The sequence below is a fragment of the Liolophura sinensis genome, chromosome 2, assembly GCF_032854445.1.
Source record: "Liolophura sinensis isolate JHLJ2023 chromosome 2, CUHK_Ljap_v2, whole genome shotgun sequence".
In the NCBI taxonomy this organism is placed as follows: Eukaryota; Metazoa; Mollusca; class Polyplacophora; order Chitonida; family Chitonidae; genus Liolophura; species Liolophura sinensis.
In genome coordinates this window covers 9,370,345-9,397,208 of record NC_088296.1, presented here as the reverse complement: position 1 = coordinate 9,397,208, position 26,864 = coordinate 9,370,345, and the positions used below count along the sequence as shown (strand labels likewise).

The 26,864-nt window shown below is 37.3% G+C and overlaps 1 protein-coding gene and 2 long non-coding RNA genes across 3 annotated transcripts; all 3 read left to right on the top strand.

Moving 5' to 3' along the window:
• The first annotated feature begins 5,324 nt into the window (after positions 1–5,324).
• Positions 5,325–15,763, top strand: LOC135462652 (uncharacterized). The gene is made up of 5 exons (XR_010443461.1): positions 5,325–5,423; positions 12,737–12,778; positions 13,565–13,622; positions 14,970–15,113; positions 15,717–15,763. It is a non-coding gene; the product is annotated as an uncharacterized LOC135462652 (long non-coding RNA).
• A 103-nt stretch (positions 15,764–15,866) lies between these two features.
• Positions 15,867–18,994, top strand: LOC135462764 (uncharacterized). Its single transcript, XR_010443489.1, has 3 exons — positions 15,867–16,031; positions 18,051–18,101; positions 18,940–18,994. It is a non-coding gene; the product is annotated as an uncharacterized LOC135462764 (long non-coding RNA).
• Positions 18,990–23,644, top strand: LOC135462763 (mucin-2-like). The gene is made up of 3 exons (XM_064740008.1): positions 18,990–21,021; positions 21,636–21,729; positions 22,040–23,644. The coding sequence occupies exons 1-3, from the start codon at positions 19,158–19,160 to the stop codon at positions 22,221–22,223; spliced, it is 2,142 nt and encodes a 713-aa protein (XP_064596078.1). The 5' UTR covers positions 18,990–19,157; the 3' UTR covers positions 22,224–23,644.
• Positions 23,645–26,864: the final 3,220 nt, after the last annotated feature.

The window sequence follows — 26,864 nt, the reverse complement described above, 5'->3', positions numbered from 1 at the left end:
ATATGGAACACAAGTGCAGTCAGGCCAAGCCTTGTCCACCACTTGTCCTGACAAGCTGTGAGAAAATTCATTGTCGAAGGCCGGTTTGAACTCTTATTCAGCCCAGGCTATGGGGCTATTTCGGTTGTGGTACAGTATCAAGCGATACGGTGCGCCAAGTAACTGACTTAGTATCATGATATCACACACCTATTACTAAATGCGGGAACATGCATGATATATAAATCCTCAGTTATCAATGTTAATATTGCAAACATGATTTTGTTCGCTTGATTTAGACACCAGTTCTTGAAAGTAATCAATTACAAATTCTAGTTGCGTAGAAGACTAAATTTAACGTGACATATTAGACAAGATATTCCAACCGTGTCAATATTAGAGTAGCTGTTCTCGGGCTACAATTACATTATGAACAGGATTCTCATATATATATATATAGTATATATATATATATATATATATATATATATATATATATATATATATATATATATATATATATATATATATATATATATAATCGTTGCAATATCCCCATATATATATATATATATTACATATATTACATATATATATATATATATATATATATATATATATATATATATATATATATATATATATGTAATATATGTAATATATATATATATATATATATATATATATATATAAATATATATATTACAGTAAGTTGTGGTAGAAGGTGCTCACATCACAGATTTTGCACATTTAACTACTTTGATAAAAAAGCAGCAAAAATCAGTTCACTTATTTTAGATACAATTTTCTGTCGTGTTTATAAGAACGTTAACTGCATTGTTATCTCTTTCCGTTTCTTGTAATTTTAGCTACAGAATAATCAGATTTGTACACATTTCGTTGACGCCTATACGGTTTTAGTGTAAACCAGTCCCAGCGCGGGACTGACACACGCCAATATCCGAAATACCAATTTTTTTCTCTACCCCTCCTTGAGGTTACACATGTGCAATTCGTGATTTAGATCCAAGATTTTCCTCTGAATTCGAAAGAAATCTCATTCCTTTATTGTACTGTCCATTGCACCCTAAGCTTTTTCGTCTTTAACACATACAGACACAATTCATAAACATTATTCGAATTAAGGAAGGAGAAAACTATTTAATTTTGTATGTACATAATGCCAAAAAAAAAAAAACAAAACAAAAAAAAAAAAAACAGTCCTTAAAAAATATGTATTAATATTAATTGTTCTCATATATTTAATAATAAAATTGCAAACCTGTTTGACAAATACAAGCCGTAGAAACCATGTGGGCGATGGATTCAGGCAATGTTGCACTTTAAGTACAGTTGCATGGAGTTGTGTCATTTTGCTATCCCCCCCAATGCTCAGATAAGCTTGATTTGTGTATCTGAACCGAATAAATTGGATTATCTTTGTATCTCGAAGATCCATCATATCGTGGATTTAAATTTAGTTACAAAATGGCTGCGATCAAGGACTCTTATAAAGGATTTTTTTTACATCTGTGTCGGCTTTGGCATTGAGTATAGTTTCAACTGCAAACATTGTATTTTTCATTTAACATTGAATCTTCCTTCTAAGGTGCATTAATGGAGAAGAAAACATAAAAATAATGCGAAGATAAGATGAACGAGCGTGAAAACTTATTTGCCATCATGGTTTTTTTACCTTTCAGGAAAAAGGACTTTCTTTGAAAGGAATATTTTTTGTTTTAAATAAGTATGTGATAATTGTTTAAAAACTCCTTTCAATGTAAATGTTTTGTTTATGATAGTATTTATGAATATATTAAAAATACAAATATGATTAAGAATCAGGATGAACACATATTTCTAGCTGAACAAGTCAAATTCCAGAAGAAATGTATTTATTAACGATATGGTACATCCTTGTTTATAACGTCACTATACAGGGACAATATATACCAAAAGGTGATCCTCTATAGCCATCAAGCAAAAAATCTGTTCAAATGTCTTTTTCTAATTATTTATAGTTATTCTGTCAAACTCTACAATCTGAACTTCACGTAATGTTTAGGTTTTCTCCAGATTGAACCAATGTTTTGTTCGCTATGGTCTGTTTTAACTATATGTTTGCTCCACGACTATCAGAAGCCACTGACTAAGCTTTCGTTTCATTTTGCCTTTTATACCCGTCTAATAAAAGCACCTGAGAATTTAGGTCACATGCTAGGCTACCTATTTTTGTGTTTCTGTGTCTTGTGATGCGTAATAATGTGAGCATTGCTCATCTGCCTTTTTCACGAGGCTATTTAGGCACGGCTTACAGGATTTTTTATACGTTTTTCTTGATGAAACCGTTTAAAACCAAAATTTTCCTGTTTCTTGATTTTTTGATCTTGTAATTGTTTGTAACCTACAATTAACCAACAATTCCGATAGAAGCTTTCCTGTTTATAAAAAACAGATTAAAAATAAAAAAAATAGAATCACGGCCTCCAGTCATTTTTATGTCGGTTAGAGTTTCGTTTTAACTGTTTATGTAAATGCTTAAATAGTAGCAAACTAACCCGCCCCCTAGTACAATGGCTTGAACGGACTTAAATTAAAAGAACGCACAAACTATTTATTAGACAAAAATGGTTTAAAATTATTCGAAAGTACTGAAAAGTCATCACATTTAACATACAATAAACTTTAAAAAAAAAACGGAAAGAGACTTTTGTATTGTCGGACTCACTTAACATGTCACCGGTGTATTTCCATAAATCGTGTAAATGTTTAATAGTAAAGGTTGATATATCATACACAGGCAAAAAGTACAAACGTCAGAATTTACACTATGTACCATAATAAACAAACAACTATATTACTATGGCCTTCTGTAAAATACGACTGCACAAAACCTGATACGGGCGTGAACCGCTGGGATGGTATTACCTTTAACAAGTGTCCTTTCCCCACCGGTGCCCTGGTCCGGCAATAGTCAGCATTGTTGACCAAGAAAACACAGGGCAGTGTACTTTATGCATTAAGTCATAAAAGTTCATATTCCCCGTCGTGGCCCAGGTTTATTGTGTGTCCTCACATTTGTGAGCGGAGCCTTTTATCTTGTATAGAGAACATTTTTCAGCTTTTAGAACGCAACCCACAAAAACGTTTGTCATATAACATATGCTTAACAAGCTTGTAACGGCATACAAAGCGTATACAGAAAAGGGCTTACGGTACATGCATGCAGCTCGTCAAATGTTTTCTACCCCTCTTATGGTGTTTATCGTTCCTGGCTGATGAAGACATGTCGATAATTGCTCACTCGATCCATTGTTCATTTTATCTGTTTTCATTGTAAATGTTCATTGTTGGCTGTTCCTTTGTCTTCTTTGTTACCGTTTGGTTCTTCCTGGTCTATCTTCTGTATTTAGACCTTGGCTTTCTCCCAAACCAATAACTTTTGTGAGGCAACTTAACCATACCTATATACTCCAAGACTTACAGCATAGAGAGTAAGACTGGAGCAGCGACGACCGTGTGATAATCGTACAGCATAGAGAGTAAGACCGGAGCAGCGACGACAGTGTGTTGGCTAGCAAATGGTCACACGTAACCGGTGAAATACGGCTACAGCATAGAGAGTAAGACCGGAACAGCGACAACAGTGTGATGGCTAGCAAATGGTCACACGTAACCGGTGAAATACGGCCTTTTGTTAATTTACCTCAGTCAGGGCCTTATTCTAACTGTTCATATACATGCTTCCAAAGTAGCTAATTATACGACCCTCACCCTCCCCTTCCCTGTCCCTATACTGTCATGGCTTAAGTAGAATTAGATAAACAAATACAGTGATCTTAATTACAATTTTTTTAGACGTTTAGAATTAATCAGAATATCGTCTTGTCGTCACATTTAACATACAATAACATTAGAATTATGAAAACGGGAACAGAGAAGACAGAGAAAGTAGTTTATAAAACATGGAATGTCTTCATACACATTACAGTTGAACTGCCATAAATAAACAGACTAAATATAAGCCATTGAAAAAAAAGAACGGAGAGGTTTGTCTGTTTGACTGAAGACAACGTTTGTTTTATTACTCAGTTCTTACTAACAACGCGCAAACTACAGGAGGGCGATAATACCCTCAGCCATGACTCAATACCTCAAAAAGCCTAACGTACAGGAGCTCAAATTGTTGCTATTGTGATTGGCTTAAAAATATTAGATTCCCTTCTATTTAAACACAGCCACAGAGCCTCATGATAAATACATGTATTCGACGAACAGTATCAAGAGATAGAAAAAATAATTCTGCCTATTGTGATATTTATTAAAACCATTTTATGTTTTCACTTATATTTAATTCACTTAAATAATACTTAGAAGGTGTACATGTAAATAAAACATATCTCAGGAATCTGGTACTTACCTTGGAGTCGCTATGCAACTGGATTAAGTCTTATCTTTTTGTACCACTTATTTATGTCTTTATTTGATTGGTGTTTTACGCCGTAAAATATTTCACTTATACGACAGCGGCCTGCATTATGGTGGGAGGAAACCCAAGACCATCCGCAGGTTGCTGCAAGATCTTCCCACGTACGGCCGGAGAGGAAGCCAGTATGAGCTGGACCTGAACTCACAGCGACCGCATTGATGAGAGGCTCTTGTTTCATTACGCTGCGCTATCGGGCTGAGTAAAGTTCATATCGGTCAACCGGATGTCCTACACATTCGTTGCAAATGTTCAATCTTTCTGTCACGAAATGATGTCACAATTTCTTTCACCCGGGATGGAATGAAAAGTAACGTTGTCACGAGAAGGGGCGGTAGTATATCGGATGTGTAGGATCGATCCATTCAGGGAATACAGCCGAATCCTAGGCATAAAATCAAATTGAAAATGAAAACTTGCCATACAAGCATCCACGATGATGGAAAAACGAATGTTTACACCCGACCCTGGCACACCTAGCATACCACTATCGCACAGTGGTGTTGTGCTTAACGAAAAAAATTCCCACATACAAAATCTGGCCAACAATACAGGATGATCCGATATTCTTGTCTTTTGAAGATCGAAAGAATATATACGTCTTCACCAGGCCGTAGATGAGATTTTATGACATGTCGGATTATATAGCAGAGATCGTTTCTTCGATGAGAATCGTCACGGATGTGAGGTCAACGAATGATGACGCGCTCTATACTTGTATTGAAATAAGCCGAGCGAGAGAATGAACACAATTGATCTCACGCCCTGTTTTCTGACGGGGGGCCTCATATTACCTGAGCCACGTCCCAGTCAAATAAAAGCACATTCAAAATTATCCAGACACTACACACACAGGTGGGATGCAATGATTATGTACATATAGAAATTACCTGGCAGGACACATCTTCTTTCTTGTCAAGCACAACACTAGCTATTGAAGTACAAGTTTTATCAACGAGTGAGTATTGTTTATATATTTGCCATATTAATACTAATCCACTTATTATGGTTGTTAATATTTGAATATTCACCCATGGTTATTCTTTCCGGCTCGTTTTAGATACAACTGAGTATATTGCAAGACGGGCTGCCCATCTAACTTCCTTCTTGAACTGATTTAATTGATGACGTTTTGAAACATATTATAGTCAATAATATATAAGGATTACGTAACCTTTTTGGTCAGGTTGTATTCTGAGACAATTCACTGGGTATCTTCTAAATGTTCATGTACAATATATATTGAATTTATTGCAATTATCATATTAAAACATGACTTGGAAATTAATAGAAGTCAAATTCTTGGATGAACGCCATCCAGCACAACGTATTGATGTCTGTCCAAGGGAGGGAACTGCAGTCAATTTCAGCATGTTCCTTTCCTTCTTCTCATACATTTACAATGAACAAGAGTGTAGCTGAGGCAAATCCAGGAATTTTAAACTACCATAGATTGGGTAGTGTGCTGGCAGGATTTAGCACCAATCTCGTTTTTTTTTGTAATTCGAATAACGATATCGTGCTAGTACGATATTCAATATTTAGATCTTAAATAACATGGTGATCCTACAGAATTTAGCATCGGGTTTGGCATCACTGGCCACTTGCATTCACATCTCCGGTAGTGTCCTGTTCACAGTATATTGCTATCAGGTTATTTGAAGATGAGATAAGAAGCTTATTCTACGTTTTTCGTTATTTGGTCGGTCAATAATGTGTCACCTCGAATTAACACAAATATGGTGCTGGCTAAATTTTCGTTATTCAACTCTTCAGTAACAAGTTTGCTCGATTATGGGGCCAGCAGATTTGTCGATATTTGGGTTTTAAATAACATGGTGGTCCAGAAAGGACGCCGGCACATTATTCGTTATCCGCATCAAAACAAAATCTTTAACCGAATATAATTTGATCTTAAAAAGGACTTCTCCCGAATATGGTGCTATCGGTTTTTTTTGTTATTCAGGGCTTTAGTAACGTACTGGCTCGAATATGGTGCCAGGTTATATCTAAAAACAAAACTTTACACCATATACAATAGTAGTTTTACATTTCTGTTAATTTTATACCGTGACATAAGTATAAATATACTTGAAGGAGCTCATGACTACAAAGTGTCTATTACATAGTAGACGACTCCCCCCCCCCCCCCCCCCCATGGAATGAAAATGTATCATTTCGATCGCAGGTTCGAAACCAGCATTCGTTGGCAAGCTTTAACATCAAGGTAGTCTAATTCCTACTTGTTTTAAACCACACAGTTTAACTGTGACACAAATAAATACATTAATACATAAATGAGTTCATTAATAAAATAAAACAGGCAACAGATAAACAAACAACAGCAAAAAGATAAGTTTCAGAAGCTGTTGGCTACAAACTTCTACCCTCGCTTTTTAAGAGATGACGTTTGATTAACTGTATTACATGTATTTACCTTATCATATTTAAGTATAAGAGTTTATTCTTGCTGTATTATGTCCATCCGTGCTTTAAAGACTATGGGCATTTTCGTTGTACACGCACGTGCCAGATACACAGTATAAACCCATGATTCAGACTGTGTAACTGGCCATCACGTCAATCATTATCAAATTGCCATCGGTAGACGTACTTTAAGCCACACCCAAAGAAAGTCACGTATCATTAATCAATCAGTTTGTTTGTTTGACCTATATATCCTGTGAACATATATGTATTTTCTGTCTTTGTGCTTGGGAATTACGGACTCTCGATAGGCGTGTGGTCTAGTGGGGAGTGTGCAGTAAAGTGAGGAGTGTCGTAAGCGATCGGTATCGTTACAAGAAAAGGCCTCGTGATAGCGGAGGACCTATTTTTACCCACCTGTTGCGTATTCTCGCTGGTTAGGTTACAACCTTAGTTTACAACTATCTTTTTCCAAATGTTTTTATACTTGAAGTAACATCATCCAATTAAGCACACCGATAATGATAAAACTGCTTGTTAAAAAGTGGAAACATCAGAAGTGAAATCACGGATCTTTAGTAAACCGGTTCTTTGAATAACGAAACTCAGTCGGTTTTGCTCAGTTTGGGTTTTAGACAAGTGTAAATGAAGACTGAACAGATGGTGATATATGTTAACATAAAACTAATACCTGTTTTTTTTTAACGAGAGCAAGCTTCTTTGTAATATAAGCGTTCTGTTAAAGGATCGTATTAAGTAACCAGTAACAATTATACAAAGAACAAAAAAGATATTGCGTAAGACCAGTAGGATATTGCGTAATCGACCAATAGGGAGTGTATCATTGGGTGTACATTGCTGCCGTTTCATCTACCACACCCTCAAGTTCATTTCACATTCTGAGACCCACGTGTATTTCACATGTGGTGTCACAAACCCTCAATCGTGACATCCGTGTGGAGACATGCCAGAGTTTATGTCCCATATCATGTGGGTTATTACAAACCCTCAATCGTGACATCCGTGTGGAGACATGCCAGAGTTTATGTCCCATATCATGTGGGTTATTACAAACCCTCAATCGTGACATCCGTGTGGAGACATGCCAGAGTTTATGTCCCATATCATGTGGGTTATTACAAATCAAAAATATGAAACCTTCAAAAGTTCTAATATACAACTTCATCTTGTTATTGTTTTACTTTATATTATACCTTTCTTTACATCAAATTTATTTTTTAAACTGTGCTATTGTTTAAATACGTGTGAGTCGTATTTTATACATGTGTATCTATACATCCAGCCATACCCTAAAATGTGGTATTGTAAATCAATGGTGTCAGGCGGAATTCCTGAAAAGGATTTTGCGCAACAGTCCAAAATGTACCGTTTCTATATCGCTGTGTAAACCAACGGAGAACGTACAATGTAAACGATCCCGATGTATATGGACGTATATGTTTGTATTTTACTAGTTATGTGAATGAAAAAGCACATCTCCCTAGTTATCTTACTGCTACTATTGCCTTGGGCACAACAAACAGTTGATAAAGTTAGTGTTGATGTTGGTAAGGTAATCAGTTACTTACTACTTGACTACTTACTGCCAGCGGTGGTATGTCCAGGTTTTTTTATTCACACCTATACCTGTCAATCATTATAACCAACTTACCAAACCTTGATTTGAAGTTAAACACCAACACCAAGTCAATAAATCTGCACACATTACGAATGTGATTCTTTAAAACAGCATAAATGATTCATCCTAATAATGTCTGAAAGGTAATCACTCACACTCTACCCATAATGCACTTCTCCTCTGCAGTATGTTATGTGAAGACACAGGTATGACGTCACACGGCACGCCAACTTGTCATTGATCCCTGTTCTCATCACGGAACCGATTTTTCTTATGACATGCAATACATAGGCTGCAGCCAGAAATAGAACGATCTCTCAGCAAATTTAGACGGACATGCTCGATTTCTTCAAATAATATACGGAAAGACTTTAAGAGACTGAAATTTGAACCCGAATGACGTCTTGTAAAGGCGAGGCATTTTCATCGCACGTGAATAAGATGGCTAGGTGCCAATAGTGCATGGTTGGACCCTGCACCACCCCCTCTGCGTGCCGTCACGCATACGCGAGGCACACCTATATGTGAAGGAAGTGCACTTGTATATGAATGAAACCCAATCTTGTATTACGTCAGTGAATTTAAGGAGGAAGTAGAGTCACAAGGTGTTTAGCTGACAGTAGCAGTCATGTAATACGTCAAAAATGTGGATTAGATAGTGGAATTCTTCGTTTCCTTATCATCCCTTACAACCTATTTTCGCAGTGATGCATCATACTTTACCCCCCCCCCCCTCACTGTCATTGAATTCTTTTGGTAAACTTGTGATTAGTTAATTGCAAACAAGAGATCAGTTCTGTGTGACGCAAAGAAGAACGATATTGCAGACAATTATGCGAATAAGATTTTTAAATCCTCGATATCGGAAAATTTAACATCTTTTCCCACTTATGTCCATCTACAAGTGAAGGGCCCATGTTAAATGACAGGAGGTAAAAAAATATATATACAGAGAAACTTCTGTTACAAGTACTTGCGGCAACTTAATATGTCTGTTTATGTAAGTCCCACTGACACCGATAAGAGTTTATTTCGGAGGTGATCCATCCTACCCAAGCGTGATGACGTTGTTGTGCACTGTGTCGTATAGGAGAAATAACACCGACAAGCTTTCATTTCACCGGTGACATTTCAGCTGTTCGTCATTAACTTAACTGCCGAACGTCTGTGGTTTTCTCACGCACTGCCGTGAGAAACGTTGTTTAGTGGCAATTACGTAAATATTACCAACAACGTTTGAAACAACGTTTAAAAATATAGATGTGCCTATTTGTATATCTCAGAAGCATTACGCAGTCTGAAGAGTTGTTTGACGTTACTTCGAGGGATATTGCCTAACGAGATTAGCACCTACATAATACTAACATCTATACTGGATCTCTTTGTTCTCTACAGAACATATAGATATTCACCTTAATCCTGATAAATTTCTCACAATGACAAGGCATGCCGCTACGACACCCGTACCACTTGTGATAAGCAGGGCCTATAGGCTAGAAGTCATGTAAGGAGCTAAAACACACAAATTAACCCCCATGAAACCGACATGTGGAAATACGACTGGGACCATTTGAATTAAAGAAACATCAGGATACGTTAAACATTTCACGTGAAATTATCGCTAATAAGTTATTGGTTGATCAGAAATGCATTTTACACAGGTGCAAATCACTGTAAGGTAGGGAAACACGGCCTTTGGACCTCTTACTCCTCGATGTGTTATGTGTGTAATTCATCATCTACAGAGTGGCTAGGTCAACTTCTGCCCTGGCATATTTGCTATTCTTTAGCACTCGCGTCAGTCTATATTTGTGAAAATTGATAATCTGGGAGTGACTGACATTAAATAAAACGGGCGAATGTGTCAAATGAGATATAACCTGGGTGTCTATGTTCAGTGTTATTCAACATATTTTTGAAAGGAATACTGAAAACATGTTGAAAGTATTATGAGTAGTTTAAGTTGAATATCGTTTTAGAACACACAACACCGCGTTTGAAGCCAACTATTGATTATTATTATATATATATATATATATATATATATATATATATATATATATATATATATAGCTATATATATATATATATATATATATATATATATATATATATATATATATATATATATATATATATATATATATATATATAGCTATATATAACTAGACAAGGCCTAAATTCTGACTGATCCCTACATAACAAATATTGATAATCAGGGCGTTTTAACGCGACCTTTGATTTTAACCCACGATCAAAAGCTTTAGACATGAACCGATACAGGTTTTTGCCAGTTGTAACACAAGGTCATAAATAAATCTGGTTATTTACAAATATGGGCGTACTTCAAGGTGACTTCAAAGGTCTTGACCGATTGAATCCATACATAGCGTACATGTGGTGTGTTTTCCTAACACAGTGAACTGCAATCACAATTTAGACCTGAACCGTTATCGTTATGCGTACTTCAGGCGCCTGCTTTAGTGGAAATTATTTTGTCACAAGTGTTACATGTAGCACAGGAAAACAGTTTAAATCAGATTCTTAGATCTCCTTAGAAAATGAAAGTGCTAATCTTTTGTTTGAATATATTTCTCTTTTGCGAAGAAAGTTTTGTGCTGTAACTAAGGTTTTGTAATTTTGTAATGGCTCGTAGTAAAAGTCACAATATCGGGCTATCTTAATGGTATCAAGGAATGGAAAACCTGTTTCAGACAACATTATTTAAAAGTTGTTTCTGTCATTTAAACCTATAGCATGCACGCTGCACGCTGTCAGCAACACACCAAGGCCAATGTGTCTGCAACAAGTCGAGAAAAAAAGTCTTACTGAAATAAAGTATAATTATCTAAAAAGGGAAACTTATATCCGTGTTCAAGAACAGTACAGATGTATAGCCGCTGAACACAGCCACAAAACAGTTTAAGAGGGAAACACATGTTTAACAGATTTGGACTGATTCAGTAGATTCTTGTGCAATCCCAAATACCTGATGCTTATTTTTTTCCACGTGCATGTACACGTGTGCGCTCAAATCAATGCACACAAACAGACAGCATCTGTTCCTCCGCCCTGCTGACATGAATTCAAATCTGCTAAATGGCGTAATCCTTAGGTCTCTTTGACATTAGAGAAAAATGTTTTATATCTTCTAGTCACGAATTTCAGACTGAAATTTGAGACAATGCAGTGGGCTTACCCAACGGTATCGACTGAGGTGTGGATCTTTATTCAGACGCTACTATTTCAGCATGAAGCTCACTTTTAAGACATGCTCTTATTTTTTCAAACAACAACGATGAAAATAGCTAATCAGTTCAAGTCCCATCAATGTTTTTTTCTTCAAGAACGAATAAATACTGATTCCATGTTACCAGTTCCATACTGACTATTTAGGATTGAGGGACCGATGGGTCAAGATTGTCTATGACTGAATACCAGATTTAAGCTAAATCTTCAATTTTGTACTTAGCTTGAAATAATTATGTAACAATACGTTATATATGAACATAAAACTGTTAATATTATACTTTAACTTTGGACAACTGCATTGGATGAAGAGTTTGGTTAAAATTTTAAATATATAATATGACTTGATATCAGTTTAGGTACTTACTACATGTACACTTTCGATCAACAGCCAAAATCAACAGCCAAAATATTTAAAATGGTTAAATTATAAATTAAGGACTTGAGTTTCATGTCGTTCATCAAGTTTACAAACGCCATACATGAGGGCATATTTGTATGTATTCCTTCACTAGTAAATGTCCAGCAGTCTAACGTTTAACCCAGTCATTAAGCACCCAGCTCACACACCATCACAATCTTACCACACGCAGTCCTAAACTTACCTGACAGGAGTGTGGAACTCAGGAGTACTAAGGAGACTCAGGTTTCATTGTCGTTCTGACAGTTGGACATTTTGCGTTGACACACGGCTTTGCTTACAAAGCCCGAGTTGAAATATGTTCCCATATATTCTAAAAGGAGGGAACAGAACAAACGGATTTGAAGGAAGTGATATCCATTGGTGTACAGACGGCTTTGTTGTAATGACATTCCGATGCAAATTTTAAAATTAATTCTGAAGACCCAGAGGTATTTGAACACTTGTTATGCATTTAGTACATTCTGGCTTGCGTTACATTATATCAAAACTGTATTTGTTTTTAATTATATTGGTTCTTGTTTTTCTTTCACAGACAGGGGCAAACTGACTGTATAACCACACCTCTATACCATAGGTAAGTCCTTTTTTATTTATGATTTAAATCAGTCTTTATTTTTATGTTGGTCAGTTTATATCCGGCAGTACTACATAGACTCCTAATTGGAAACACAAGCTTTTACTTGTAGGTATGCATGTATTAATTTATACACACATTACTGACGTCTATCCGTGAATTCATGGATATTTTACATATATATCAGCCGTTATTTTTGTTAGGTGAAGAAAGGTATTGCAAACATATCTAACACACCTTCTCACTGTGAGTTGAAACCAAAACGTGCTTTGAAAACGCGTTCTTATTGAACGAATGTAAGCCATCTGCAGAGAGAGCGAAGCTTTTGTTACCCGAACCAGCGAGAGTTTCAGCGTAGAGCCTACATGTAAAGCGAGAAACTTACATTTTTTTGTTATTGCTTTCAACCGTTAGGGCACACTAGTTACGGGTCCGCGGCTGGGGTGGTTAGGACGTTAGCGCTGCGCAATGACCGAGAAGCCTCCTACTATTGCGGTAGCTAGGAGTTCAAGTCCAGCCCATACTGGTGTCTTCTCCGTGTGTATACAGAACGTCAGCTTCATATAAACACTTGTCAAATGATCAGCGTCCATTACAGAATCAGGTGCTTAAACATTTGAGATATTCCACAACTTTAGTCTATAACTGAGGTGTCTATGCTGTGTATAACTTCTTTTCTGATTATCTGGTGATGAATTTCCTTTCGTCTTTTGTTTACTATATATGTTTGCACATTAATGCTATAAGGCACTTTTTTTACTTTTTTCTGTATCTATTTTCCCACAGTTCACCATGTGCCTACGGACATTGGTCTTAGTGATTGCAATATTGCATACATCTTCCGGTAAGTGTATCCACTGGGCTTATACTTCTATATTAAATCCCATTTTCGTGTGATTGTATATTAAATGTGACGACAACACATCATTCTGAGTGACAAGTAATGAATTTCTACTGACATCACTGTAAATTTTACCTTAAGTCTGCTTACGTCTTGGCTCTAGAGGACATGCGTGTTGACACTTTTGAAGCATATACATGGAGAGTTAGAATGAAACTAAAACTAACGTAAACTGAGAGAGGCCGTATTTTATCCACTACGTGTAACCACTTGTCAGTTATCACACTGTCGTGGTTGCTCTATGCTTTCGGTTTTTATATTGCATATTTTCTCTTTTGTATATAACTTTTAGAAAATGCTGAAATATTAATTTTTCTTTCAGGGTGTAATAGATATATTTCAGAATAGAGTAATATAGTGCACCATACCTAAATCAAACTTTGTTCTTAAATATCTGGGCATATTATACAGATAGTGTATATTATGGGATGGAATATAAGGAATTTTCGCCCCTAATAAAGGGAGCTAATTGCCGTGGAATAAACGCACGTGACGGTTGGATATTAGCACGAGATCACTGGATATTGTCTCGTGAACGTGGGATATATCTTTGTGAGCGTGACGTTCTTCCTTGGGCGCGTGATCGTTGTACATCATGTTTTGCGGAATATCATGTGACCGTCTCTCGACCAATGGAAACGGAGAATAACCCCATGACGTATACTAATGACACACAGCGACTTGCGAGTTTATTTAACTGTGAATAAATGTTAGAAGTTGAGAAAAGGCTCATTTGTTCTATTTTATTCTATTATTTCTCTACATCGGAAAAATCCTGCATTTATACCTATGAACATTTTAGTACACATTTAGTAAAACTCTCATTCTAATGAACAGTATACGTAATGTATACGTAATCACAAGTTTTCTTCTGTGAACCTGCGAGGTCACGGTTTATAATGCACAGGAAATAATACAAGGGCAGCATTTTTTAAAAATGTTTTTGGCTATGATTACTCCGATATGTATACATACAAAAGCTATCCATTCATTCTTCCATCGTCTTGTCAATGGTGACCTCGCATGTTCACTGGAGAATGCTTTCAGGTCACTAATACGACATGCATCACACGATAGAGGGCTCGCCATGTAACTCGCCAAAGGTCATTGGTTTCGGCCGGGCACTCTAGTTTCCTCCAAATGTTACACTGGCCATCATCGTTTCATTGACATATTCATGTCTACGGCGTTATGCAAAAACACAAAAAAATGAAAGCAAATAACTAAATAACGAAATAGATAATTAATAACTATATAAATAAATGAACAGTCTGTATGTTAACATTACAGCAGCTGCGCTCAATGAAGTGTGTACCTCTGACGATGAATGCGACGTGAGTGGATCTGCTTGTAAGCCGAGTTCCTGTGACGGTTTTGTCTGTATGTGCGATGTTGGCTTTCGTGCCCATAAAAATGGCGCACAATGTATGAACGGTAAGTAAAAAGAGAGCTCAACATGAGCTGTTACAATAAAACTCTGCAATCTTAAAAACTAAAACTTTACATTTAACACTGTGAAGGTCACGAGGACTTACTGTACTTTTATAAAGTGTTAAATGTTTTAATATTCGCCAAAGTGTTCACGTTTCATCTCCATCAACAGGATATTCAACATCTAAAAACCAAGACTTGAAACAGTTAAGTAAAGCTGTAGCACTCTTAATGCAGTTGAAATAGGAACACATTTAAAGAGCGTTGAAACATTAACACTTAATAAAAACTGTAACCATTATAAGTCTTTACAGTATTAAATTTAACTCTTTAGTTTTAGAGAGTGTGGTAGGCCTAGTTTGGGTTAGGCATAGGCTGGCGTTGCCTATCTCTCAAACCAGCCAATCAGAATCGATTCTGTATAACTTTAAGTTAATTTTGGTTTAGTATCCATCCAAAGTTTGTGCAATGATCTTGATTAATTTTTTTAATATGATGAAAACAAAATCCAGTGAGTCAGGAGGTGGCAAACATTATAAAAAATTGTATAAACATGTTTATACTTCACATGTTTTGCTCAAACGGAATTAAATTCCACTTCCACAGTTAGCCTTATCGGGGGTGAATGCTCGGTGGACGCGGAATGTCTGCCATACTTCTCAGAGTGCGTATACGGAAAATGTGAATGCATGTCGGGTCGCACACCAAAGCAAGATAACTTTTCTTGCCACCCTACTGACTCCGAGGTGAAGAGGTATGGGGAAAACTGCACCACAAAAGACGAATGCGCAGGCTTCACAACCTGTGCTGGCGGTGTGTGCTCGTGCGCTGATGGTCAGATGCCATGGACGCAAGAAGAGCGATGGCTATTGTTTCCACAGTCGGTACTCGTTGACTGTCGCCACCCAGAATTATCTAACGGTAAGTGTATATATTTAAAAATGGACGGAATAGTACTATATACTGTGTATCCAAATTGTATCGAGCGACTAGCATTTTATATCGCTAAACAGAACTGTACTGCGTGATAACTACATGGCATAGCTGAATCTAACTGTACCAAAGAATGGTGGCTTCTGTTTCCAACATTGGTAGTCCTTGACTGTCGCCACCCAGAATTATCTAACGGTAAGTGTATATATTTAAAAATGGACGGAATAGTACTGTATACGGTAAATCCAAACTGTATCGAGCGACTAACAGTTTATATCGCTAAACAGAACTGTACTGCGCGATAACTACATGGCATAGCTGAACCTAACTATACCAAAGAACGATGGCTTCTGTTTCCAACATTGGTAGTCCTTGACTGTCGCCACCCAGAATTATCTAACGGTAAGTGTATATATTTAAAAATGGACGGAATAGTACTGTATACGGTAAATCCAAACTGTATCGAGCGACTAACAGTTTATATCGCTAAACAGAACTGTACTGCGCGATAACTACATGGCATAGCTGAACCTAACTATACCAAAGAACGATGGCTTCTGTTTCCAACATTGGTAGTCCTTGACTGTCACCCTCCAGAATGCTCTAACGGTAGGTGTATATAGTGAAAAAAAACTTGACAAAACAGTATTGTAAACGACTATCGCACTGCAAAGTTAAACCGAACTATACTGTGTGATCACCATATTCTATTGTAAAACCGAGCTGTCACACCGTTAAACTGAACTATACTTTGCCGTCGTCACGCTGTACTGTTAAACTAGACAGTACTTTGTGATCACCTTTTTGTACTGTTAAACCGACCTGTACTGTGCGATCACAACACAACATTGTTTCGCCGAACTGTATTATGCGATCATCGTACTGTTCTGTTAAACCGAACTACATAGTGCGATTAGCACAGTGTACTGTTAATGAAACTATGTCGTGCAATCACCATTCTGTATCCTGTTAAACGGAATTGTTCTCTGCCATTACAATACTGTAGTGTTAAACCTAACTGCACCGTGCAATCACCACACTGTACTGTTATATCGAACTGTACTGTGCGATCCCCATACTTCACTGATAAAATGAACTCTACCGCGCGCTCACAACACTATACTGTGGCACCGAACTGTGTTGTGCAATGACCATATTGCACTGTTTAACCGAACTGTGCAGCGTGATCACTGGACTGTACGGTGGGATCATCAAACTGAGTTCTTAAATCATATCATGCTCGGTCATGGTTTTACACTGTTAAACCGAACTGTATCCTGTGAATCAACAAGTCACGTTGTTAGACAGAATACTGTCGGATTCATTTTCACAAAACATCGCCTTATCTCCTTTCGTAAAAGGAGTTATTTTGAAAAAAAAAATAACATTGGTTGTGAAAATCGGGTCTGTGCTCTTATGGGTAGACATGATTTTTCTAGTGTCAGGTAATTTGTGGCACCAAAATTCTTGACAAGAGGTTATAAAAGACCACGCTGGGATTTGTTTGCAAAAGTCGGTCAATGCGAATCCAATCGGTTTCCTTTTGGTATATTTGAATAGCCCAAATAGTTTCCTTTCACAAAATGCCAGGCTCGTCTGTATATTAGAGTAATCTTCCCAAAATTTATGAAGCGGGTCCCCTTCCCAAAATTGATAAGTCGGGTCGCCTTTATAAAATTTATAAGGCGGCTCCCAAACTTTTAAAGAAGGTCACCTCTCGAAAATTTAAAAAGCTGGTCGCTTTCCCAAAATGTATAATGCGGATGGCACAGTAACTTTTAGAAACTTATTTAAACAGTATAAATACTACAGGTACATGTATGATATTTATTTAAAGACGATAATTTCAGTTATAATGTTTAAGTATGGAAAGTTTATTTTGAAATCGGCGGTTTAGGCTATTTAAATTCGGTAAGAGAAAAAAGGCCTACACAATGATTTTCTGGACCTTAATTGTTTAATTATGATGCATTTCTATATTTCTAAAGGGATTTTTTTATATTTCAGAAATTTGCAACGGAACTAATATTACTGTTGTCGAACCAAATTCAACCACAGGTAATTTTTGAAAAAAAAAATGTTTAAAATGTCTTTTATTTTTATGCTTATTGATATGCCAAATGTCGCATCTTTTCCAAAAAGGCGTCATCAGTGAACTTTCGGAGAAGTCCAGACGGGTTTTGCGCCCCATTCCTCCATTTCAGGATACATTTATCAAGATTCACAAACATACTATTATCTAAAATGAAACCAACTATCAAAAAATAGATAGGTGACAAATGGGAAAACAGCTGAAAAGTGTGTGAAAAAATTCCTACCCTTAATTTTGGACAAAATTTTGGACAACTGGTATCAACTGGGATGCCTGAGACATCTTTGGAATGTTGGAGGTCATTACCGTGGGCCCAACTTTGCCTACTTCTGTGTTCACTTTTTTTCTGAACTATATTATTGTATTCTTATTGTAAACATGAAGATTTGTGATGAAGAAAATGTTTGTGGCGGCGTGAAGACCTAAACTGATCCATACATCCAATCTTACAATTCGGAATATTTGTGTGTTTACTATTTTCTCAAAAAAAAAAAAAATAAAAAGAAAACTGAATTGTGATTTTGCTATAGATTCCATTGGTCTTTCTTGTGACATAAACTTTATTGTTTGCTGTCTTTCACTTTGAATAGGGAAATGATTTACTTAAGCACCACTAGTATATAATAATTGGATATAGTGAGTGAGTAAGTGAGTGAGTGAGTGAGTGTTTGGGGTTAAACGTCGTACTCAACAATTTTTCAGTCATATGACGACTTATTGGATATACACTTGTCACAGTATCACACGTAATCTAATTGTTGTTACTCTTTTTTTCTGTCTTAATGGTTTCGCACTTTCCTGCAGAATCTTCCACATCGACGTCCACGACGGAAATGTCTGATTCCACAACAACGAGCGTGACATCTACAGTTCACACAGATACGACAACTACTCCACTGACAACAGCGCCAACACCCCAGGTCACAACAACAGCGACCAGCGACGACGGAACTGAAGCTCCGACTTCTATCGCCCCTCCAGCGACACCCGTGTTCATACCCACACCGACATCTACAGTTGACATGGATAGCACAACGACTCCACCGATGACAACAGCAAAGACAGAAACGACAACAAACGGACAAAGCACGACAACAATAAGAGAAACAACAGAGACTCAAAGTAATACAACAGCATTAAAATCTACGACAGATGCTTCTAGTGCAACAATGACAAATGCAGTGGAAACTACAACAGGGGCAACGAGTACTACGACAGCCGTAGAAACAACAACAAATGTACACAGTAGTACAACAATAATAGAAACTACAACAGATGCAACGGCTACGTCAACAACAGAAAAGACGGCAAGCCATGCTGCGACAACAATGCAAATAACAACAGCCGCACCGAGTACTACTACAATGAAAACAGCAACAGATGCATCAAGTACTACAAAAACAACGTTGACAGCAACAGATGCACCCAGTACTACAACAATAATGAAAACAGAGACAGATGCACCAAGTACTACAACAACAATGGAGACAACAACAGCCGCACCGAGTACTACTACAATGAAAACAGCAACAGATGCATCAATTACTACAATAACAACGGTGACAGCAACAGACGCACCCAGTACTACAACAACAATGAAAACAGAGACAGATGCATCAAGTACTGCAACAACAATGGAGACAACAACAGGCGCACCGAGTACTACTACAATGAAAACAGCAACAGATGCATCAAGTACTACAAAAACAACGGTGACAGCAACAGACGCACACAGTACTACAACAACAATTAAAACAGAGACAGATGCACCAAGTACTACAACAACAATGGAGACAACAACAGCCGCACCGAGTACTACTACAATAAAAACAGCAACAGATGCACCAAGTACTACAACAACAATGAAAACAGAGACAGATGCACCAAGTCCTACAACAACAATGGAGACAACAACAGACGCACCGAGTACTACTACAATGAAAACAGCAACAGATGCATCAAGTACTACAATAACAACGGTGACAGCAACAGACGCACCCAGTACTACAACAACAATGAAAGCAGAGACAGAGGCACCAAGTACTACAACAACAATGGAGACAACAACAGCCGCACCGAGTACTACTACAATAAAAACAGCAACAGATGCACCAAGTACTACAACAACAATGGAGACAACAACAACAGGCGCACCGAGTACTACTACAATGAAAACAGCAACAGATGCACCAAGTACTACAACAACAATGAAAACAGAGACAGATGCATCAAGTACTACAACAACAATGGAGACAACAACAGACGCACCGAGTACTACTACAATGAAAACAGCAACAGATGCATCAAGTACTACAAAAACAACGGTGACAGCAACAGATGCACCCAATACTACAACAACAATGAGAACAGAGACAGATGCGCCAAGCACTACAACAACAATGGAGACAACAACAGCCGCACCGAGTACTACTACAATGAAAACAGCAACAGATGCATCAAGTACTACAATAACAACGGTGACAGCAACAACAACAAATGCACCAAGCACTACAACAATAATGAAAACAGCAACAGATGCATCAAGTACTACAATAACAACGCTGACAGCAACAGATGCACCAAGTACTGCAACAACAATGAAAACAGCGACAGATGCATTAAGTACTACAACAACAGTGGAGACAACAACAGACGCACCGAGTACGACAACAACAATGAAAACAGCAACAGATGCATCAAGTACTACAATAACAATGGAGACAACAACAGACACTCCAAGTGGTCCAACAACGATGCAAATAACAGACGCCAACAGCACCTCAACAAATTTTACGGATCAAGCTACCAATAATACAACAGCGAAACCGACGACAAAAGACACAGGGGAAGGGACAAGTGATCAAGCAACAGGGCTCGGACCCATAGGTAAATATTAAACATTATGGAGAATTTTATTAAATGTATTTTAATTGGTGTCTGAAGCCGAAACTAAAGATGGCCAGCATTAGGGTAAGAGGAAACGGTGTAGTACTAAGGGGGAAATCCACGACCATCCGCAAGTTGCCGGAAGGCCAGAGGTACATGTACGATCGCAGAACAAGAGCAGGGATAACTACCACATCTTGTACATTTGTTTGATCCTTGATATGACACATGGTTCGATTCAGTGTAGGCTTTAATGGTCCCAGCAGATGCTGGAATAGACCACGTGGGGCTGGGACCAATGACATTTTTAAACGATGACTGGGATCTTCAAACAAACGCTCACATTTATTCACAGAAAGTATGTTACAAAATTCACTTTGTCACAAAAATCACTAAGTGTCGTAAAAATCACTATATGTCACCAAAAGCACTATATTTTGTTTTTTCGCTGGATAGTTGTAGGTTATGTTTTTCCGAGCATCACGTGACTATGTCTTGACAAATGGAAACTATGAATCACTCTTTGATTTATAATAATATGAAATTTATTTTACAAAATTTGTTTATTTTACAAAATACAGTACATATTTATATTGGCCTATTTTGTTTTTCAGAAAGAATCGCCATACCTAGTGCAGTGGCTGGCGCCTTGCTTATCGCCATTGTCGTTGTGATCACAGTAATGTGGTGTCGCTCTCGGAGAAGAAGGTAGCTTTTAGTTTTCTTCCTATTGCCCTTATTTGTTCAGTGGTGGAGCCTCAATCCTGTATACAGTGTCGCTAAACTCTATTCCCAGTCCACTTACAAGTGTCCTTTCTATAACAGTCGCGACAATATGGCTGGATTATTGTGGGGGGTGGCGTTAAACCATATACTTTCAGTTTACTATTTACGTCCATTTATGGTACTATGAGAAGGATGACGCCATTGTCTGTTTAATCCTCAACCTCATTCCTATGGCCGTTGAGGACACAATTTTTGTCTTTTGTTTTGTAATATTTTTATGTCACGTTTTCAGGCACAGACTTATGGACGATGATTCTAACGACGATAAGTACAGTTTTAGGATTCCTCGACCTCAGACCTGGGACACGGCGAATTTTAGAGAAGATAAAACATGGAAAAATTCCACAATATCGTACCCGGAACACTTCCCCTACATTTTCTACAACAACAGTTTCCAAGATTCAAAACTGGCGTAATGGAGAAGGAGATAACTCATGGGTGTTGAACTTGGTGTGAGCCATTGGTTATTTCCCTTCGTTTTCATCACCAAGGAATGTTTTCGCGCGTTCTTTTTCCTCCCTGCAACAACAGCAAGAAAACTGTGTATATTAAAACTTGACAAATATATGCATTATCCTTATTCCATGTGAGCACAAGATGATTCTATCGTGTCACCTGAAACAGTGCTGTTGACGACATCTTGATAGGCTTATAGGTCCGATTAAGCCTAAACAGCGCCAGGTATGTCGTAAAGGACACAAAGGTCAAGCTTGTCTAGTGGTGGCAGCGATATTACATGAGTGGAGAGCCTTGGGCTATGTCCCCTTTCACTTTTAAAACGCAGTCAGTACACATGTTATTCTTGTCCTGCCACTCTCGATTCACGCAAAACATTTTTGTGCAAATTTGGTAAGGTATTTGCGCGTGTGTGTATGTATGTATGTTTGGGTTTTTGCGTCATGGCTAACGGTTTTGTTAGTTATGACGACAAGTCTTTAGGTGTTTGCACATATAGGCCTACTGTGTGTTCTTGTGGCAGGGCGACATCATGTTGCCAAAATCCTAATCAGCAAATTGTGGTGAGGTATTGATTGTCGATCCCATTATATACCATTTAATCTGACGCACACTGTTGACAATGTTGAAACTTTTAATGGCTAACCTTTTCCGTATGACGTACGTAAAGTCGGGTGCGATTACAGTTTGTGGGTTAGCGTATCATTCATGGACTACAAGAGAAAATTACCAAGACAACTTGGACACGAGTCGCTATTCCACTCAAAAAGGTCACTTCATTGATCTTTGGTGAGATCTTATTCGAATGTGAAACACTTCAGGGAGGTGTTAGGCCACAGTAATTCATTCAACTCTTTAACGTTTTTTTTCTGTGCAAAACAGAAAGATCACAAATGCCAGTTGTTTGATCTACTATGGATTTACAAAGCACCATAGAGAACTAGGCGTGTCGAAAAACATTTCGCATGCTATCAAGTTTGTAGTTGTGTATCTGATATGATCAAACTCTATCACCTTTTGATATGATTCCATTTTTGACAACGTAACAACAACAACAACAACATCGAAACGTTTTTAAAATTGGCCGTGGATTATACATAGCTAATCGTTAAGTAACAACTTACTTAGAGATTGTCTCCTGACAATTTTCATTATTGCCTTTTATATGTTGTATATCCTTTAGTGAACAAATTTCCAGAACATATTATCTAATCATTTATACATTCATTGGTTGAAAGGAACATCCGGTTTGCTGGTCAAATCGGTTTCAAATTTCACGGCTTATTTCATAAAAACGGACATTTTCTGTGTCATCTTCATTACTACAGAATACAATAAATGCACTACACGATCATAAGTATATATGCGCAGATTGCTGTTGCCAAATCGTCCTCTACCTGAGAGGTGTTTTTTTGTTCATGTCAAAACGGAATCCTTACCACGCTCTCTCGTCACGGATGATTGCTGGTCACCTTAAATAATTGAACTGACTAAAACCACACAATATGACGTTATTTATTAATGAAAAGCTTACATAAACTGTTGTAGATTATTTTTGGTTATTATCTTATGTATACGTTATTTCAAAATATTGTTTTTCTGTTCAATCTGTTTTAAACTCAGAAGTAATATATTCCCCATAGGGGCCTACCCTCATCATAGCAAAAACGCCAGAATAAACCAGTGCTCGCATTTATCAAGCGCGTTAAGTTTTAAGTGATAACTTGCAAACGTCTAAAAAGTAAAATTCAGAACAGGAAGGACCTCAATCTGTGTTTTTTTACATGGAGTTGCTATACGGAATGAGTGCACAAGAGTTTTGTTGGAATGTTAGACACGAGTCTTTAGGCGTTTCCAAAATATGGGCACAGGTACTCATGTCGAGTACGCATGCCCAGCTAGCGTTACAAACAAACCCACGTGGCTAAAGTAGAAAGGATTGAAATCGTCGGCAGTTTGGATAATTCAGCACATTTCATGTATTTTACGTAAAGTTTTGTGACACAAAACACTTTCAGAATTCTTTCCAGTTAAAAACTTAGATCAGTGCACAAAAAAGCCTGCAATGTTGTAGTTTGGGCATAAATGTCTTCCCCAATGAACGACCGTGCTCCGGCGAACCAATACAGACTATTTCACTCGATCAACAAAACAAAAATGACATGTATACATATATCTTCTTTATTACTCCATATACTTATCCATATTTATACATATAAATGTTACCGATATTATGTAGTGACTGAAATACACACTTATGTACAAGAAACGTCAAATAAGTGTTAATCCATTGTAGAAGTCGCAGACGATATCTTCAGATGTATCAAATCAGTTCGCGTTGTTGCCAGATTTTTTAAAGATCATAATAGTGTAATAATAATTTTTTAAAGTTTATGAATAGCATTTTACAGCTGGATCATAAATCCAATTATTTATTTATTTATTTGATTCGTGTCTTCGTACTAGAGAATATTTCACTTATACGACGGCGGCCAGCCCCGGGGAAAACCCACGACCATCCACAGGTTGCTGCAAGACCTTCCCACTTACGGCTGGAGAGGAAGCCAGCATGAGCTGGACCTGAACTCACAGCGACCGCATTGGTGAGAGGCTCCTGAGTCATATAACCATTTAAATGTTTCTGTACTGAAATGTTTTAATGTTAGTGCCAAAATTACGGTGTTAATACCATTACTAAATGCTGTTATAGTGCTAACGCCACGATGTTAGTGCCAGTGTCACTGTATTAATGCTAACGCCACGGTATTTGTGCTATAATATCATGGTGTTAGTGCTAACGTCATTGTATTAGTGTTATAATGTCATGGTGTTAGTGCTAACGTCACGGTATCATTGCTGCTATGTCACGGTGTTATTCCGTAACTTATGGTGTTAGTGCCACAATTACCGTGCTATACTGCTGTAATCGATGTCCATATTACTGTTAACATTTTGGTGTGATTCCTAAAATATCAGAGTCAGTGATAAAACTGCTGCTGTTACTCTTTCAATAACTGCTAAGGCTGCTGAGTTAGGCCAAAAATTTAAATATAAAATATGACTTAATACCATCATTAGTAAATAAAATTTCAAACAATTGGTCATGATTACAAATTTTTTTTATCCCTACTGAATATTTTATCTAATACCAGTGGCATTAATGAAATTTTTTTCCCTTGTCCTGACATGTTTTGTTGGTGTCCAGTGCAAATACACCGGTACATGTATATTTATGCCAGAGCTAACATTACCGTCGCTGTGTTGAAATGTCTAAAAAAAAATTTTTGCCAGTGTCCAGTGATAATACATTAATACTTGTGCTAAAATATTGTGTTTTTGGGGCTAACATATCATAGAGGTGATAATCCAGAATATCAACTTTGACAGGGTAACTTTGATGCCGTGAGGAGACCAGTAAGAAATTGTTACACATTAAACTCTCTCTGTATATAAGATTGTATATATTTACCAAATGTTGTTCATGTTAATACCCAAGTTTTCACTGTACGAGTACCCGTGTTTCACTGAAAAAATGTGGTTTTTTTTTTAAAGAGAGTATTAGCTTAAAATAATTAGCATTGAAGAAATGACATATGGAGCCGCGTCAGAGCTGGAATAGTGCTGGTGTTTACCTTTTGGTCTTAACTATGTCGCTGCTTTATATTTCATTATAAACCTCATTTACATATTTATTCTAGTGTTATATTTTTTGAATAAATTTTTTTCTTGTAATTTATTGTTCCCTTTCTTTTCCTTACATTTCAGCCAAAGAGATCTCAAAGCAGTTACGGCAATTTTTACTTGATTGTTTTTCACAGCAAACCACCGACATATTTTGTGAAAAGTAACACTTGCCAAGTATTCGCTCGTAAAGGGTGAAATCAGGCCAATTTTCAGTTATCTCAGTTAGGGTTTGTGATATTGCCATAGTTTGCCACGTGCATTTGTTTAGATCATAGCACATGTGTATGTTTACATCACATGATCAGCTCCCCTATATTAATATTCATGACGTTGCAGCATTGCGATTGGATAATAATACGAAAGTAACATACTGCGGGACTGCTCAAAGTGATGAACCGAGTGGAATAGAGTGACTGTCTGAAAGGAGATGCTGTTTCGAGTCCTTTATTTATTTATACTTTCTTACGTCAAAAGACGGTAACATAAAGGTATTACGGGGTTTTATTCTAACTGCCCATGTAAATGCCTAAAAAAGTAGCCACGCACACGCCTCTAGTATCATGGCTTAGGCAGGAACAGGTAAATATAATTGCAGTGAAGAAGGTTTCTAGTCACTCTAAGGACTACTTCGTCGTAATACGACTGAAAAAAAGCACGACGTTAAACCCCAAACACTCACTCGTTCACTCCTTGACAACCATGACATGCATGTGTTATACTATGTCGTTCACTGCCCAAGGTCCGGCCCTGATCTTAACTTTGCCCGTGGTAAAATAAAAAAGTGTTGGTAGGAGTAAAGTGTATAACCTGAGCCAGGCGCTAAGTGCATGTCTTACTCGTAACGGAGGGAAGCCATATACTGAGGTAAGGAAACTTTGTAGAGATTTTCTATTTTTTGTTTGCTGTTTTATAAGACA

Excerpts from the sequence above, each read along its gene's own strand:
- LOC135462763 (XM_064740008.1), top strand. The coding sequence starts at position 19,158 with ATGGATAGCACAACGACTCCACCGATGACAACAGCAAAGACAGAAACG. Across the intron at positions 21,022-21,635 it reads AACAGGGCTCGGACCCATAG|AAAGAATCGCCATACCTAGT; the intron begins GTAAATATTAAA and ends TTTGTTTTTCAG. Across the intron at positions 21,730-22,039 it reads TGTCGCTCTCGGAGAAGAAG|GCACAGACTTATGGACGATG; the intron begins GTAGCTTTTAGT and ends TCACGTTTTCAG.